The sequence below is a fragment of the Heptranchias perlo genome, chromosome 1, assembly GCF_035084215.1.
Source record: "Heptranchias perlo isolate sHepPer1 chromosome 1, sHepPer1.hap1, whole genome shotgun sequence".
Lineage (NCBI taxonomy): Eukaryota > Metazoa > Chordata > Chondrichthyes > Hexanchiformes > Hexanchidae > Heptranchias > Heptranchias perlo.
The window spans coordinates 14,161,658-14,178,999 of NC_090325.1; the positions used below are offsets into that span (position 1 = coordinate 14,161,658).

The following is a 17,342-nucleotide window of genomic DNA, read 5'->3' on the forward strand; positions in this document are numbered from 1 at the left end:
CGCACCTACCCGCGACACTGTCTCAGAGATGCCTTCACGTCCCTGCGACACTATCTCGGAGATACCCTCATGTGCAAGCCCAACTAAGTGAGGACAGGGACCCACCGAGATGTATGTATCTGCTCTGGTGGATGCATGGCTCCTGCCCCTCGATGACTCTCCTTTTCATGGCTGGCCCCCAGGGTTCATCATCTGGGTCCAGCTGAGCAGAGCCGGGAGAAGAGTGCTCCCACTGACGCGGACTCTCCACGTTTGCCCCTGCCACCAGGGTCTGCTCGTGCTCACATGTGCGTGGTGACTCACCATGTGCAGGCCCAACTAAGTGAGGAAGGGGACCCACCAAGGTGTATGTATCTGCGGTGGTAGATGCATGGCTCAGATGTGATGATGGACCCTCGGAGACCGGCAGGTCCTCTGAGGAATTGCCCTCCACGGTCACGGCGCTCGCAGATGGCCCTGTAAGAGAACAGAAAGCAATATTAGGCATGTGGACAGATGTTGTGGTGCTGCAGATGCCAAGTGATGCTAAGATCATTTGCTATCATGAGTGCTGAGTGTTAGCTTTCTGTCACCGGCCGCTTGTGCAATCCCAGCCTCGGCATCCGCCACGGACAGGCACTCCAGCGTATGGCTAATCTCCAATGCCTTCTGCTCTGCGTCTGTTAGTGCCACCTGGTGTGGCGGGCCCCCTCCGGACCGTGCCCTCTCCCAGGCGTTCTGGCATCTCTTCTCCTATCAAGGCAAAACACAGAGGTGTGATTGAGTGATGGTTGCATGGCGAGCCACTGCATGCATTGGTGTGGGTGGGGTTGAGCGTGAGAGAGATGCATGGGAGGGTGCGTGTGCACCATAGCCATGATATTGTATGAGGATTGGGTTGCGTGGTAGTGTTCGAATGTGGACAGGGGCGGTGAGTACATGCAGGCAAGGTGAGGATGATAGTTGAGTGGATGTGAGGAGTGATGCGAGCGCGTTGTGGTGGCAGTGCAGAAGGGGTTGTGTGGTGGTGGAGATGTGGAAGACGGAGTGTGGGAGAATGCGTAAGTATACTCACTTTGGCTGACCTGGTTATGTCATTAAATCTCTTCCTGCACTGGACCCAGGTTCGTGGCACATTTCCACTGCTGGTGACCTCCTCAGCCACCTCCAGCCATGCCGCCTTCATGGTGGAGGGAGGGCACTTCCTCCCATCAGACGGGAAAAGGATTTCCCTCCTCCTCCTCACCCCATCCAGCAGCAGCTGGAGTGAGGTGTCCGAAAATCTTGGGGCAGCCTTCCCTCTGGCCTGCTCCATGGTTCAGCATTGGTTGTTTGCTGCAGGAGGAGCATTGGTGGAATGCCCCTTTAAATAGGGCTCCTCCAGCTGACAGATCTTGCTGTGCATGCGCAGTCCGCCCGCCGCGCAACTTACCTGTGGGAAACCCGGAAGCAAAGGTAAGTGGCTCCAATTAGCCTGCGATTCCGTGCGGAGCACACTGATTTCACCAGGCGCGTTACCCACGCGTCCAGTCGACCCCCGCTGTGAACCCGCCGCCCTGCTAATATCGAGCCCAAGGTGTTGTGTTCCATTGGCACAGTCGAGGGCCAAACGAGGCAGACAGTGGGAAGCTTCCTACCATATCAGAGGCTACTAACTCTGATTGACAGTTTTACCCAAGCCCCCATCTCATTGACTTAAAGGTCAGGGTTCACAGAGAGGCTGTCTCTCTCTCTTCCTCTCTCGCTAAGACAGTGTGGTCTGTGTTTATGTGGTAGCAACATGTGTTACATTTCAGTAGCTGGTTTATGAAGTAGGTTCTCTGTCATAATCCCTGGATTATGCTATCATTTGTCTAGATATTGAGTAGGAAAGATGCACCCCGGATCATAGGGGATGTGAGGTCTGCTTATCGGAGTGACTGTTGACATTAAACCTTAGCAAATATCTAGCACATAACCCTGAAAATTATGACTGGGTCCTATAATTGACCTCCAGGCTCTTGATTGAGAGGGAAATTGACTTGGAGTTCCCATTCCTGATCACTATTCAGGAACTGGGGAGGAGAGGAAAAAAGGACTATCTTATAGTCAGTAGACAGGAGCAGAAAGGGGTCTATTCATTCAACCTCCACCTATTCATTGCTTATTGCCTCCTGCACAAACTGCTGATTCCTTGCCACTATGGGAGAATGTTAATAAGTGCTTATATGTGTGCACATGCAGCCTAATTTAGAAGCAGTACAAATTACTGAACGGAGCAACTGCCAATGTAAACAGGCAGTCCCGCCGACCCTTCAAATCAAGCTGCTGAGCCAAATTTACAGCAGTGGGTCTCAGCACTGACAAGGCATTACATCTCCCTTCTGCAAAAAGAAGGTGGTTTATTAGGTGACGAGGCATGATTTCTCCATGAAGATTGATTTCCGAGTTTTGTTTACACTTTTATATGTGCACAATCTATTCCAACAGTATTCACTGGGCTACTGCTTTCTCCAAAATGAAGGAGCCTAGTGTTTTGTTCAAGAAAAAGCTAATGATAAATAGTGCTGAATGTAACATGTTTTTTTTAAATAAGAGAAACTCAATATAGTGCCAAAAAGCTGCTGTTAAAAGTAATTTTATTTTAGACTTTAGTCTGGGTAGGTCAGTCACATAAAGATTAATTATTTCCGATCCAATTTATGTCTGCGCTCCCACCACCAGTTTTGACGTGCTCTCTTGCATAATGTAGTAAAGCTTTTATTTCTTTTTCCCTTGCAGAGTATCCCTAAACCCATTGCATTAGAGCCGTGCTTTGGTAATAAAGCAGCTATCCTATCAATATTTGTACGATTACCAAGAGGATTGGGAGGAATCCCACCACCAGGACAGTCAGGTCAGTGAAAATTTAGAATCCCCTGCTTAAGTTACAATGAACTTTAGCTCCTGTATAGATCCTGTTTAATTCTATCCCTTGCCAAACAATTCTAATGTAAAACCTTTGCTCAGAGGTGTGGGGGCATAAGATGACAATTTTTTGGGGTGTCGTGTCGTCTTGCTGCATGGTAACTTTGACTAGGGAAGGAGTGAGGACTTGTGGTTACTATGTTAACTTGCATAGAGGCAGAACTTTTTTAAAAATCAGAAAAAAAGCTTGGTTTGTTGTGTGGCTTGTATGTAAAGTTTTTTGCTCTAAGGGGAGGATTTGCATTTGAGGGTGGACTACATGCGTACCAATGGAGCGTTCTGACATTTAATACTAATGTACTCTTCACTTCCAAACTGAAACCTGCTTTTAATCAAAGAATATCCTTTCCTTGCGTTTTAAGCTGTGCACACAATATATGAAGCTGTGTGAACAGCTAAATTAAAATCCTGTGTAGGAATGTAAATGACAAGTTAGAACCATAGACGTTTACAGCACAGAAGGAATCCATTTGGCCCATCGTATCTGTGCCGGCTCTTTGCTAGAACATAGATACAGGAGTAAGGCCATTCAACCCATCGAGCCTGTTCTGTCATTCAACTGGATCATGGCTGACCTGTCCCTCGGCTCCATTTACCCATCTTTGATCTATATCTCTTGATACCCTTACCTAATAAAAAATCTGTCGATCTCTGACTTGAAAGCTCCAATTGTCCCAGTATCCACAGCCTCTTGAGGGAGAGGGTTCTATCCTTTGTGTGAAAAAGTGCTTCCTAATTTCACTCCCATATGGCTGAGAGCAATCGAAAACTAACCTCACTGCCCTGCTATCTCCCCATATCCCTGTATCTTCCTCCACTTCAAATATTTACCAATTTTCCCTTTAAAAATGCACTGGTCTCTGCCTCAAAGCATTCCATGCTCCAATATTGTTGGCCCTAATTTCCATCATATGCCTCCCTATTAAGTTCTGGCCTCATGCATCCCCGATTTTCATCTCTCACCATTGGCAACCATGCCTTCAGTTGCTTAGGCCCCAAGCTCTAGAATTCGCTCCCTAAATCTCTCCGCCTCTCCCCCTCTAAATATCTCCTTAAAACTACCCCTTTGACCAAGCTTATGGTCACCTGTCCTCATATCTCTGTGGCTCGGTGTCAAATTTTGTCTGATTAACGCTCCTGTGAAGCACCCTGGGGACGTTATTGCTTTGTTAAAGGCGCTGTACAAATGCAAGTTGTTTAGTTTTAATCTCTCTAACCATGGAACTCCAAACTTTGCACCCTCATTTTGCTTTGTACTAATATATTTATTTTTGACTCTGTGCGTGTCCTATTTACAGATTTTCCACTGCTATTCTGTTAATCTGTTTGCTAATTTCTATGCCATGTTAATTTGGGCCAGACCCCATTTAAACACTCTGAACTTTGCCTTTTTACACTTTAGCATCCTTATCTTTGACTCTAATTACCCTTTTCTGTTCTTGCATTGGACCTAACTATGTTGTGGTCACTATTTCCCAATTGTTCTACTCTCATCAGTTATTTGCACCACATCATTTCCCAGAAATAAATCATGCAATGCTACTTTCTTTGATGGATTAGAAATGTATCGATCTCAGAAGCAGTACTGCTTGCATTTTAAAAAGTGTTCCCCACTTTGATCGCATGCATTACCTTTATTCCAGTCTACGTTGGGATAGTTAAAATCACCCAAAGTTATTACCCTCTTTTTGTATAATTATCTGAACTGTGTGAGGATCTCTCAGTCTATTTCATCTCTACTGTTTAGTGGTTGTAATACACACTAAGAATTGTACCATTTCCCTTTCTATTTCTTGACTCTGTCCATATGGATTCTGTCTTAAGGATGTCCTAGAGGATTATGTTATGTTCTGGCGCTGTGACAGAATCCTTCACTCACACTACCACCACATCGACCCCCTTTTTTTCCCCTCTATCTGTCCTGAAAATGTTCCAACCAGGAATATTAAGTTCCAAAGTCTGTCCAAAATTAAGCTATATCTCCATTATAGGAACTAGATCTTATCTCTCCATAGTTAATACTGCTTCAAACTCTCCAGTTTTATTTTGGATACTTTATGCCTTCATGTACAAACCGGTCCAATTTATTGGAACATTCACGCTCTCCTTTTTCCTGGTTTTATTGATTTTTGACATCCCTTGTCCCTTCAACAACTGTGTTTATATCTCTTGCTACTTCGTAGCCTATTCTTTTTTTCCCAGATTTAGTCTGTTTTCCAGGAACAGGGAATGTAGGTATGCAGGCCTTAGAATACTCCCCTTCTCTCACCGACTGGCACGCAGGCATCAGGGGGAATCACTTTTTCCCACCCAAAAATCAACTATTGTTCACTATAGGGGAAACTTTTAGATACGATAATCCGGTGCAGAACTAACAGTCACTTGGACGAGTGTGGATTGATTAGGGAAAGCCAGCACAGATTTGTTAAAGGCAAGTCATTTTTTAACTTGATCGAGTTTTTTGATGAGGTAACAGAGAGGGTAGATGAGGGCAATGCAGTTGATGTGGTGTATATGGACTTTCAAAAGGCGTTTGATAAAGTGCCGCATTGTCGGCTTGTCATCAAGACTGAGGCCCATAGAGTAAAGTGGGGGGCAGTACCAGCTAAGTGACAGGAAAACAGAGAGTAGTGGTGAGCGATTGTTTTTTGGACTGGAGGAAGGTGTACAGTGGTGTTCCCCAGGGGTCGGTGCTGGGACTACTGCTTTTCTTGATCTATATTAATGACTTTGACTTGGGTGTACAGGGCACAATTTCCAAATTTGCAGATGACACAAAACTTGGAAGGGTAGTGAACAGTGAGGAGGATAGTGATAGATTTCAAAAGAGGATATAGACAGGCTGGTGGCATGGGCAGACACATGGCAGAAGAAATTTAACGCAGAAAAATGGGAAGTGATATATTTCAGTAGGAAGAACGAAGAGGGGCAATATAAACTAGAGGGCACAATTTTAAAAGGGGAACAGGAACAGAGAGATCTGGGGGTATATGTTCACAAATCGTTGAATGTGGCAGGGCAGATTGAGAAAGCGGTCAAAAAAGCATACAGCTTTATAAATAGTGGCATAGAGTATAAAAGTATAGAAGTTATGTTGAACCTTTATAAAACACTGGTTCGGCCATAACTGGAGTATTGTCTCCAGTTCTGGGCACCGCAACTCAGGAAAGATGTGAAGGCCTTAGAGAAGGTGCAGAAGAGATTTACTAGAATGATGCCAGGAATGAGGGACTTTAGTTACATGGATAGACTTGAAAAGCTGGGGTTGTTCCCTTGGAACAGAGAAGGTTGCGAGGAGATTTGGTAGAGGTATTCAAAATCATGAAGGGTCTAGACAGAGTAGATAGAGAGAAATTGTTCCCATTGGCAGAAGGGTCAAGAACCAGAGGGCATAGATTTAAGGTGATTGGCAAAAGAACCAAAGGTGACATGAGGAAAACTTTTTTACACAGGGAGTGGTTAGGATCTGGAATACACTGCCCGGGGGAGTGGGGGAGACTGATTCAATCATGGCCTTCAAAAGGGAACTGGATAAGTACTTAAAAGGAAAAAATATGCAGGGTTACGGGGATAGGGCGGGGGAGTGGGACTAGCTGGATTGCTCTTGCATAGAGCCGGCACTGATTCGATGGGCCGAATGGCCTCCTTCCTTGCGTAACCTTTCTATGCTTCTATTGGCCAAAATGATCCAGAATAAGTCTACAAAGAGGCTATTACAAGTCCAGCAGAGGTCATTTTGAAACACTCACTTCATTTTTTGAAATAGAAATTTTAAAAATTTTAATTGTATTTTCTCCCATTTTTGAATCCTAGAAATTTCAGTACAAACGTATGCCACCGTGCCTATGTCTTTGTCCCTTGCTGGAATGCTCTACACTAATTCCATTTTCCTGTTTGTTAGAATCATAGAAAGTTACTGTGCAGAATGAGGTCATTCGGCCCATTGTGTCCGTGCTGACCGGAAAAAAGCTCTCCAGCTTAATCCCACTTTTCATCACTTGATCCGTAGCCCTGTCGGTTACAACATTTCAAGTGCACGTCCAAGTACTTTTTAAATGAGTTGAGGGTTTCTGCCTCTACCACCCTTTCAGGCAGTCAGTTCCAGACCCCCACCACTCTCTGGGTGAAAAAAACTCTCCTCAGCTCCCCCCGAATCCTTCTACTAATTACTTTAAATCTATGCTCTCCACCTTGTCACTGACCCTTCTGCTAAGGGAAATAGGTCCTTCCTATCCACATGATCTAGGCCCCTCATAATTTTTGTTCACCTCAATTAAATCTCCCCTCAGCCTCCTCTGTTCCAATGAAAACAATCCCAGCCTATCCAATCTTTTCTCATAGCTAAAATTCTCCATCCCTGGCAACATCCTCGTAAATCTCCTCTGTCCCTCTCTAGTGCAATCACATCTATCCTGTAGTGTGGTGACCAGAACTGTACGCAGTACTCAAGATGTGGCCTAACTAGTATTTTCTACAGTTCCAGCACACCCTCCCTGCTCTTATATTCTATGCCTCGGCTAATAAAGGAAAGTATCCCGTGTGCCTTTTTAACCACCTTATCTACCTGTCCTGCTACCTTCAGGGATCTGTGGACATGCATTCCAAGGTCCCTCACTTCCTCTACACCTCTCAGTATCCTCCCATTTATTGTGTATTCCCTTGCCTTGTTTGCCCTCCCCAAATGCATTGCCTCACACTTCTCTGGATTGAATTCCATTTGCCACTTCTCTGCCCACCTGACCAGTACATTGATATCTTCCTGCAGTCTACAGCTTTCCTCCTCACTATCAACCACATGGCCAATTTATGTATCATCTGCAAACTTCTTAATCATGTCCCTTACATTTAAGTCTAAATCTTTAATGTATACCTCAAAAAGCAAGGGACCTAGTACTGAACCCTGTGGAACCCCAGTGGAAACAGCCTTCCAGTCACAAAAATACCCGTCGACCATTACCCTTTGCTTCCTGCCACTGAGCCAATTTTGGATCCAACTTGCCACTTTCCCTTAGATCCTATGGGCTTTTACTTTTCTGACCAGTCTGCCGTGTGGGACCTTGTCAAAAGCCTTGCTAAAATCCATATACACTACATCAAATGCACTGCCCTCAACGACCCTCCTTGTTACCTCCTCAATAAATTCAATCAAGTTAGTCAGTCACGACCTTCCCTTAACAAATCCATGCTGACTGTCCTTGATTAATCTGTGCCTTTCTAAATGATGATTTATACCGTCCCTCAGAATTGTTTCCAATAATTTGCCCACCACCGAGATATGGCTGACTGGCCTGTAATTACTCGGTCTATCCTTTTCCCCCTTTTTAAACAACGGTACAACATTATCAGTCCTCCAATCCACCAGCATTACACCTGTAGCCAGAGAAGTTTCGAAAATGATGGTCAGAACCTCTGCTATTTCCTCCCTTGCTTCTCTTAACAGCCTGCGATACATTTTATCCGGGCCTGGCGATTTATCTACTTTCAAAGATGCTAATTCCCTTAATATTTCCTCCTTCACTGTTTATCCCATCCAATATTTCACACTTCTTCTCCTTAACTACAATGTCTGCATCGTCCCCCTCTTTTGAGACGCAAAGTATTGATTGAGAACCATACCCCACATCTTCCGCCTCCACACATAGGTTACCTTTTTGGTCTCTAATGGGCCCTACTCTTTCCTTAGTTGTCCTCTTGCTCTTTATGTATTTTATAAAACATCTTTGGGTTTTCCTTGATTTTACTTGTCAGTATTTTTTCATGCCCTCTCTTTGCTTTCCTAATCACCTTTTTAATTTCACCCCTGCACTTTCTATTCTCCTCTAGGCTTTCTGCATATTGAGCTCTCTGTGTCTGACCCTCATACCCTTGAACATCTTCCTTTTACCTAATGTTGAAGTGCTATGATTGACTTCTGTGCCCGAATAATAATTTGTTTGAAAAATTCCTTCTTCGCAAGATCTTTCCTGGGTGCGGGAGCTCTCTCTGCCACAGGGTATTGAGGGTAGGCTGCTGATGCCCCTCTTGAGTTGCCTGCTGTAGGTGTGTGAAGGTGGCACCCATTTCTCTTCCCCTCCCCCAGATTTTTCCTGCTACCAGGGGGAAGTACTTGACCCTTACACCTCACCCTTAACGGCATATCTGAGAGTAGAAAATCATCATGTGGGGAAATCACAGCAGCAAGTCCATGTCCTACTCGTACCTAATGCAACTCTGTGCCAGCCACATTCACCGTGTTAACTTATGACTGGCCATGTTATAGCTTTTGCTATACTAAACTTGCTTTGTTTTTGTTTGTCCTTTGATTAGGTCTTGCTGTAGCCAGCGCGTTAGTTGACATCTCTCAACAAAAGTCAATGGATCACAAAGAAAAGTCTGGAGCCGTGCGAAATAGGAAGCACCTCCCCCCTGCACAGCCAGCCACCTGCATTTGACACTGCAAAGCCTCATTTTGTCGATCTTGAAGGATTTTTTAAAAAAACTTAGCTTGCAGTTCTGAGATTGTGGCCAAAAGAGACTAAAAACATTTTGAGAAACACAGATCTCTCCATCTGCCCCTCTTCTGTGCATGTGTGAGATTTGCTCGCTGAAGATTATGTGCTAGTGTCTATATTTCCGAGGCAGAGTTTCTCATCATGTCACATCTCTTTTTTTTTGCATTCACTTAATGAAAACCGGTTAAGATCACATTCTCCATAGAAACTGGAAATGATGATCAAAAGCAATATCTGGTTTTTAAACATTTTTATTCCTCCCTAGGCACTTTAGGCGAGGGAGGGCCGGAGGATGTTACAAATTTCATGATATTTAAAAAAAGTGGTAAGATGTTAACCGATGTGATGTTCATAGTTTTGACTGTTATAACAGATTCCAACTTCTATTGTTGGGAGGGGGGAAGTGAGTACCGTCTGTCCCACGTTGGCCAGGATACCAGCTCTGTTGGCTTGTTTTAGAATGATCACAGATCATATCTACACAGAGACACTTTTACCATACCTCAGCTTATATATATAAAGAAAACAATAGTCATTAAGAATTGCTACATCTCAATTATGACACTATCCAGGAACCTTCTAAGAAAGCTACAAAACAAAAATTATTCTTGAATAACACTATTTGCTGATTTTTATTTTTTCCTTTCCTTTGTAGTTATGTCCAGGCGAGCAGCGACTTATTTATTCCACAGGCAATTTGGTAAGAAACGCAAAATGGGAGGAAAGATGGTCTGCATCTTTTTTAATAAAGGAATCTTGGCAGTGAATGTTGTACCTTCACCCTAAACAATGAAAGGACCTTGGAAACGGTCTGCTTAGATTTAACACTTGACGCTTGTGAAGCTGTCTTGCTGGGACATAAAGGAATAGTTCACCTGTGAAAATGGTTTGGACGTCCAGTGGAGCTGGTCTTGATCAAATTCTGCATATAAGCTTTTAAAAGGGACAGAAATAAAACACTCTGGTCCGTAGTAATTATCTGCTTTCCACAATAACTTGATGAACCGGCCGCTCTGTGATTTGGGTCCTCTGTACTGTACATCATGACTCCAGCCAACCACTGGCAAAACTGTATTGTTCAGAATGTCGTTCTCTGCTTTTGTGAAAACTGTTCCTTTTATGAATGTGAAAAAATCCGCCACACTTCTTTGTTTTGCAGGAAACCTTGATATGCAAACTGTGATGGTCTAGCGCGAGTCAGTAGCGAGGCCTGAAAGCTCGCTAAGGCATTGGTTATAAGTCATTCTTTGCTGCTGAGCCAACAATGTTATAATTTCAGATTAAAAACTGCAAATGGTGGAAATCTGAAACAAAAATGTAGAATGCTGGAAATACATGGTAGGTCAGTCAGCATCTGTGGAGAGAACAGATGTTTCAGGCCTGGTTCTCCTGCAGAACTAAACATTACTTCAGCGTGGTCAATATCTTAACAAGAAAAGATAGATTAATGCTTTGGGTGTAACCCTTCATCAAAAATAGTCCTGACGATGAGTTACACCCAAGCTCTTAACCCTTCATTTCCCTTTCACATGCTGATGGATCCCGCAGTGTGCTTCCAACATTTTCAGATAATTTTTTTAAATTATTGTTTCAGAATTTCCAGCATTCGCAGTGATCTCCGAATCACTCCATCTTCGTGTTTCCCGCTGAACTGTTGACGTCGCAATTCACTAACCTAAAAACCAACATAAGTGCACGATAAAAGTATTTCATTCAACCATTCCAACACTCAGAATTATCAGAAATTTACGGTGGTGCTGACTTTATTAATGGGATTCGAGTGACGCAGAAATATCATTACGACTGCTACTGATCACTATCCGACACAGTGATATAGATGGACTGAGACTCATTTTAGTAGTAAGTACTTTCAGGACTCACTAAAAATGGATAAAAAGTACAGACAAGGCTCAGATCCTTCTAAAGCACCGCCAAACACCACGTAAATTGTAATGCTTCGTAATTGTCACAAACAGTGTAAGAAAGTTGACCTGTTGCAAAATGTTTGTTTAAAGTGTTCAGAGTTTTTGCGGCAGTGTCAGCAGTGCATTGTCTGTGTACTGGCACCATTCAACCCAGGCTTCCTGCCAAGGTCAGAGACTAGTGCCCAAACTGTGCTCTCCAGAAATTCTTGTCTACTGTGAAAAACTTGAACATTTGACACGAGGGAAACGAGTTTTGTGGGGGATAGGGGGAGGTGTGAGAGGAGGATAAGACAGCTTGAGGCACTACATTTTTAACTGACCATGTCGAGCTGTGCTGTTAGTCAGGTTTGTAGTAATCCTTTTAGATTTAGAGTAACATAAAAATGTTATCTTTCAAAAAGTCAACTTGCAACCATAGTATGTTGTAGGCATATAATGAGCACCAAAATTGGTGGCTTCAAAACACAAAGAGGAAAAATATAATTTGGAATCTAAATGCTTCCCTAAAATTCAAGGTAATAAGTTAAAGAAAATAGATGCTGAAAGATTTTGAGCTGCTGGTCAGATGGTTATGCCCCTTTGTTGGCCATTTATTGTTTGAAGGCGGTAAAGTTTTTATGTTCATTAGCTTTTACATTTTGGGGCCATTTTTATATTCGAGCTTTGAAACTTAATCTGCAGTGAGCTATTGAGACCATAGGCAATCATAGCCAAGCTTTGGACTGGAAGGAAAGTCGGACAGACATCTTCTAAACTAGAATCATACAAAGGTTACAGCACGGAAGGAGGCCATTCGTCCCATCGAGTCCGCGCTGGCTCTATGCAAAGCAATCCAGCGAGCCTCACTCCCCGGCCTTCCCTTGTAGCCCTGCAAATTTTTTCCTTTCAAGTACTTATCCAGTTCCCTTTTGAAGGCCATGATTGAATCTGCCTCCACCACCTCCTCAGGCAGTGCATTCCAGATCCCAACCACTCGCTGTGTAAAAAAAAGTTTTAGAACAGAGAGTTGTGCATGCACACAAGGTTGAGGGTTTTGTTTGAACAATTTATTCTTTAATAAGAATTGTAATAGGGAATTAAAGATCTTATCTTTTATGGGGAAGCGGAAACAGTCAATCTATTTTTCCTTTTTCTTCCCGATGATCTGGATTGTCATTTTAAAAAATAATTTATGGTTGGTGAAGCAGTTCTAACCCTTTGCTTTTCATCTTTATATTTTCTTCCCAAAGGGAGCAGAAAATCATATTGTCTTGCCATCAGTGAAGAGGGGACAAGTAACTCCTGACTGATAGAGCTAGTTCACAAGCTCACATTTGCTTTTTTTAAAAAAGTAAAGCAGGAAAGTAACAATTCTCTTCTCGACTTTCTCCCTATCAACAACTCTGCTCATTACCCTCTTACAAAGATGGGACTGGGAACCATATTTGGCCATTTGGGTCATGAGTGCAACATTGAGCTAGTCATTCCTGATCTAGCACTTGGATTTACAGTGAGGGTGAATTCTTTTCTCCTCCATCATGCTCTCTGATGCAGAACCTATGAATGGGAGAGCTAGTAGTCAACCTGCCGGCAGCTGGAAGACATGAGAAAGGCCTAAGATTGGTGCTCTGATGTTTCCGTCTGTCTTGGGGCAATCAGCCTGCATTCCTTAATGCTGTGCTACCAGGTGTTGGTTCAGTGCAGTGCATCCTCTCATCCCACAGGAGTGCTTTCTTTCATTTGCGCTTTCCTTTACCTCAGTGATGTAAACTCGCAAAGCAATGACATTCTTTAATGTGCCTCTGTGGGCACATTTGGATCAGTTGATTATGCTGAGCTGTAACCTCGGATGCACTGTAAACCTAACCCAAATACCAACTAATATAAGAGAAAACAGCATCTCCCTGTTCAGATCTGAAATGTGGTGTGGTTTACAGTTCCCAGATGAAATTAGTGAAGTCTTTTCAAATAAATTGGTATTCCCACCAAGACTCAGCTCTACTTCCCTAGATGCTAAGACTCCGTTGCCTCAGTCAAAGCTAAAAAGACACTCTTTAATGTCCAAATGTGTAGAAGCAACAATGCAGTTGCAGTAAAGAGAAAGGTGAGCAGCCATTGGTTAACTATTGATTAACATTTGGAGGGAGAAAATTATAAATGTTCCACCTTTTGGATGAGACATTAAACCAAGGCCGTGCCTGCCTGCCTGCCTGCTCGGAGGTAAAAGAAGAGCAGTGTGTTCTCCCGGTGTGCTGGCCAAGATTCCTCTTCGCCAGTTCCATCGGAAACACATTAACTGGCCTTTCATTCAATCATTAGTTGTTTGTGGAATCTTGCTATGTGCAAACTGGCTGCTGTATATCCCTACATTGACTGCACTTCAAAAGTAACCCATTGATGGTAAAGCACTTAGGAGTGTCCAGAGGATGTGATAATGCGCTATGTAAATGAAAATTCATTTTTTCTAGTAAATGGCATTAGCCATGGGGAGCAGTCAATGCACCAGATTCTCCCAGAGCTTCTGGCTGGACAACATCATGGGAGCCAAGAGAGAGAGTTTGACTTTTTTTAATTGGCCAGCTTTCAATTAGCATCAGTGCATTTATCCATCCATTGCCAATAATAGTTTCTTTCTTTTCCTTCCACATCTGACCCTTGAGGGCCATCAGTGCCCCTCCCCCCACCTTAGAGCGTCATTCCTTGCCCATACTAACATTTTATTGCTTCTGATTTATTTCTTTTTAAAAATTCGAAGTACTTTTTAAAATTATTATTCAGCTAAACAGAAAGTTACTTTCTCCAATACTGCAGGGCTTGTGGTAGAGATTGGGCAGGGCTGCTGTTTGTCATCACAGGCTGTCAGAACCAGTTGAAATTAGCCACATTGGAAGTTTTGTATGCCGGACAGAATTACTGCTTGATCCCCACTTTTTGGCTGTAATGGAAAAAAGTTTTAATAAACAACTCAACTGCTATTTTTTTTCTTCCTGCCCCTGTTTCTTTCTCCTCCTCCCCCCTTCCCCCCCCCCCAACAAAACCCCCTCATTATACAGGATCAATAAGACTCACTTTCACTTGATACATAGACTATTGACATTTTGGCATGTTTACCCTCTCAGTCCCTGATCTCAGCATTTTGAATTTTACATTGAGCATAGGCCAATAAAAGGGGCATGCTATCTTTAATTGGTTGGTACTTTCCATTCGGGACTTGTGGATAACCCAAATTTTAAACACTGAATTTCCCAGAATGAAGATATTCAATCTATCCAACTTTCTTTTTTTCATTTTATTTGTTATAGAAAAATACAAAATAAGCAAGAGGATTATGTTAATACTAAATGGTTTATATTTTCAAAAGAAGCATTAAACGAATTACAGGACCGTTTATGAAGAATGCACTGTGCAGCTTGTTAACCTTTTCAACAAGTGTCACATTGTGACATTTTTACTCGTCCAGTTAGTCACCCGTGATTCCTGTTATCTCTTTCATAAGGAGAGAGGGTTCTATTATGCTACATCCCTTTTCTAAAGAAAACCCACAGTTCACCTTCAGAGCATTGGTTGAGAATTGCAATTATGCTAGTTGGTGAAGTATTACACCATTGAGCAAACTGGGGCTTTATACTATTAAAATACATTGGAGAGAGATCGTTATTAAAATTGTAAATGTAAATACTTTAAACACTATGGGAGGGGAATTCAGAGAGTGAGCAGTCAGGTCTTTACTAACAGGTTAAAACATTCTATTTAGCTGTAACAATCAAGTAAATTTAGACACAAGATTTTTTTTATCGTTACTAATTTGGATAGAATCTTGAAATCAGAGCATTGAAGAGTTGCAGGTACCAGAGCTTGGCACTCTAAAATTGCAATAACTGTAAATTTTTAGTGTGTTTCGTACCTTTGCCTGAGATGTTTTTTGGGAGCCAATAAGTTCTGCTTTGGGAAAACTCCTTTCTTAAAATATGTAGAAGAATGCGCAGCCTGCAGTGTGTTACAAAGTGTTTAGTGATTGCACTGCTGAGCCAGCAGTGACTTTGTAGATTTTAATGCCTGATATGGAAGTGTTGCATCTTGCAGTAATAAGTTAGAAAAACACAGCGGGTCTGTCAGCATGTGAATAGAGAAAAGACGAGTTAACAAATTAGGAGTTCTGAAAAAAACATTAACCTGCCTTTCTTCTTTCCAGATACTGATGGACCTGCTGAGCATTTTCAGCACTTTGTTTTTATTTCAGATTTTCATCATTTACTGTATGTAATTCTCCCACACAAAAATCACCCTCATCTTCATCTGATTGTTGAACAGGATAAGCCAGTTAGTCACTGGAAAGCAGACTTAATTACCGTAAGATGTGGGTAAAGGAAAGCTTAGGGGTGTGATTAATTCCAGTGGCATCACTGCAAGAAGACTGAAAGATAATGCTTTATGAACAGCACATTTTATTGCTGCCCGCACAATTCTACTTGTGCACAGCTGAAAATGTACACACATTGTCTTTTGGATGATAGTTATCTTAGTTTTGTACAATCGCAGAGTTTAGTCAAATGGCTGTCAGTTGAAAAAACAATTGGAACAACATTCTGGAGCCCATCTGGACTTGTGTATTGGTTTGCTCTTCCTTAACCCAAACCCAATTTAATGTTACAGAAAAAAAAACAGCAAAACCTTTTTTTTTAAAGAAAAGTCACCAATCAGTACAAATATTGGGCCTGTATTTGGAACTACTATCTTGGGGAATCCAGAAAAGGGAGAATTCAGCCATGCAGACAGCAGCTTTTTTTGTGGAAAAGGAATGGTGGCACTTTGGAAATTATTGGCGTAGCTTTCCAACTCATTTTTAACATTTATACCACGTTGCAAAAAAAAATCTTTAAGTCACTTATACGTGGCATCCCGAGGATCAGGATATATGGTGACTGAATAAGTCCAATTCCATTTTTATGGCATGGGATTCTGGAATTTTTACCAATGTTTTAGGGATTACATTCCGCAATTGTGTCTGTTTCTCTGTAAATGGAAAACCAGTGGCCTTGCTTATAATGTATAGGGGGGGCCGCTGTTCCAGTGATGATGGCAAGGATGCTGAGCCCTTCCAAGTTGCTGCTCATCAGAAAACAGTGATGAGTTCCCCCTCCTCTCTCCTCCCATCCCCTTTCAATCCTGCAAATCTCCCATATCTTCACAGATGGATACAGCAGAAAACTTGTACTGAAACCTTGGGACCAGTTGCTCACTAGTCTTTTCTGATGTACCAGTTCCCTGATCCCTGAATGGATATTCATCCTGAACCATGAGTTCTGAAAATGCACAAGAAGGCATCATAGAAGTCAAGTCTCCTTTGGCTGATTTTCCTGTAAAGTTTTAACTTACTGCTTCCAGAATGTTCTTCCTGTACTCTTATTTCCATGTGCATAAAATGAGTAGTTTGTTAATATGTATAATTTAGCATCAATTGCACTGGTATGTAAATATTGAGTAAGTATTGTAAACAGTTTCACTGCGAGGGGGATTGTGGAGGGTTGGGAGGGGGGGGGGAAACATTTAGGATTGCACTTTTTCGTATAATTTTTGTATTGTAAAATAACAGCTAATTTAATGGTTGAAATTTGAATAGAAATGAAAATAATGGAAGAATTGAACATGGGGGGAAAGGCCTGTACTACACATGTAAATGAAGGATGAAATTTCACTGAAATAAAACTCGTTCCGATTGTGATACTCTGAATACAAAGGTGATTTCCTACATTACAACAGTGACTACACTTCAAAAAAAAAAGTACTTCATTGGCTGCAAAGTGCTTTTGAACATCCTGAGGACCTGAAAGGCTCCATAGAAATCCAAGTTCTTTTATTGTGTGCATTTTCACACAAGGCTAGTGTTTTGTTTGAGTTTAGTGTTTCTCACCAAACATTTATATGTTAGACAATGTCCTGACCTTAAAATCTAGAAGTTGAAGGAAGGCATTTCCTATCTCCAGTCATGCCGAAGTGCCTGTAATAATGACTCATACCAACA

At 42.3% G+C, this 17,342-nt stretch overlaps 1 protein-coding gene across 2 annotated transcripts in view; it reads left to right on the top strand.

Moving 5' to 3' along the window:
- The window catches only part of atrn (attractin), a 370,377-nt gene extending 353,335 nt beyond the window's left edge, over positions 1–17,042 (top strand). For both annotated transcript variants that reach the window (XM_067981305.1, XM_067981340.1), the window contains exons 28-29: positions 2,740–2,854; positions 9,232–17,042. In XM_067981305.1, coding sequence (XP_067837406.1) covers positions 2,740–2,854; positions 9,232–9,356 — 240 coding nt within the window. In that variant the 3' untranslated portion in view covers positions 9,357–17,042. The remainder of the gene's footprint in view (positions 1–2,739; positions 2,855–9,231) is intronic.
- The last annotated feature ends 300 nt before the right edge of the window (positions 17,043–17,342 follow it).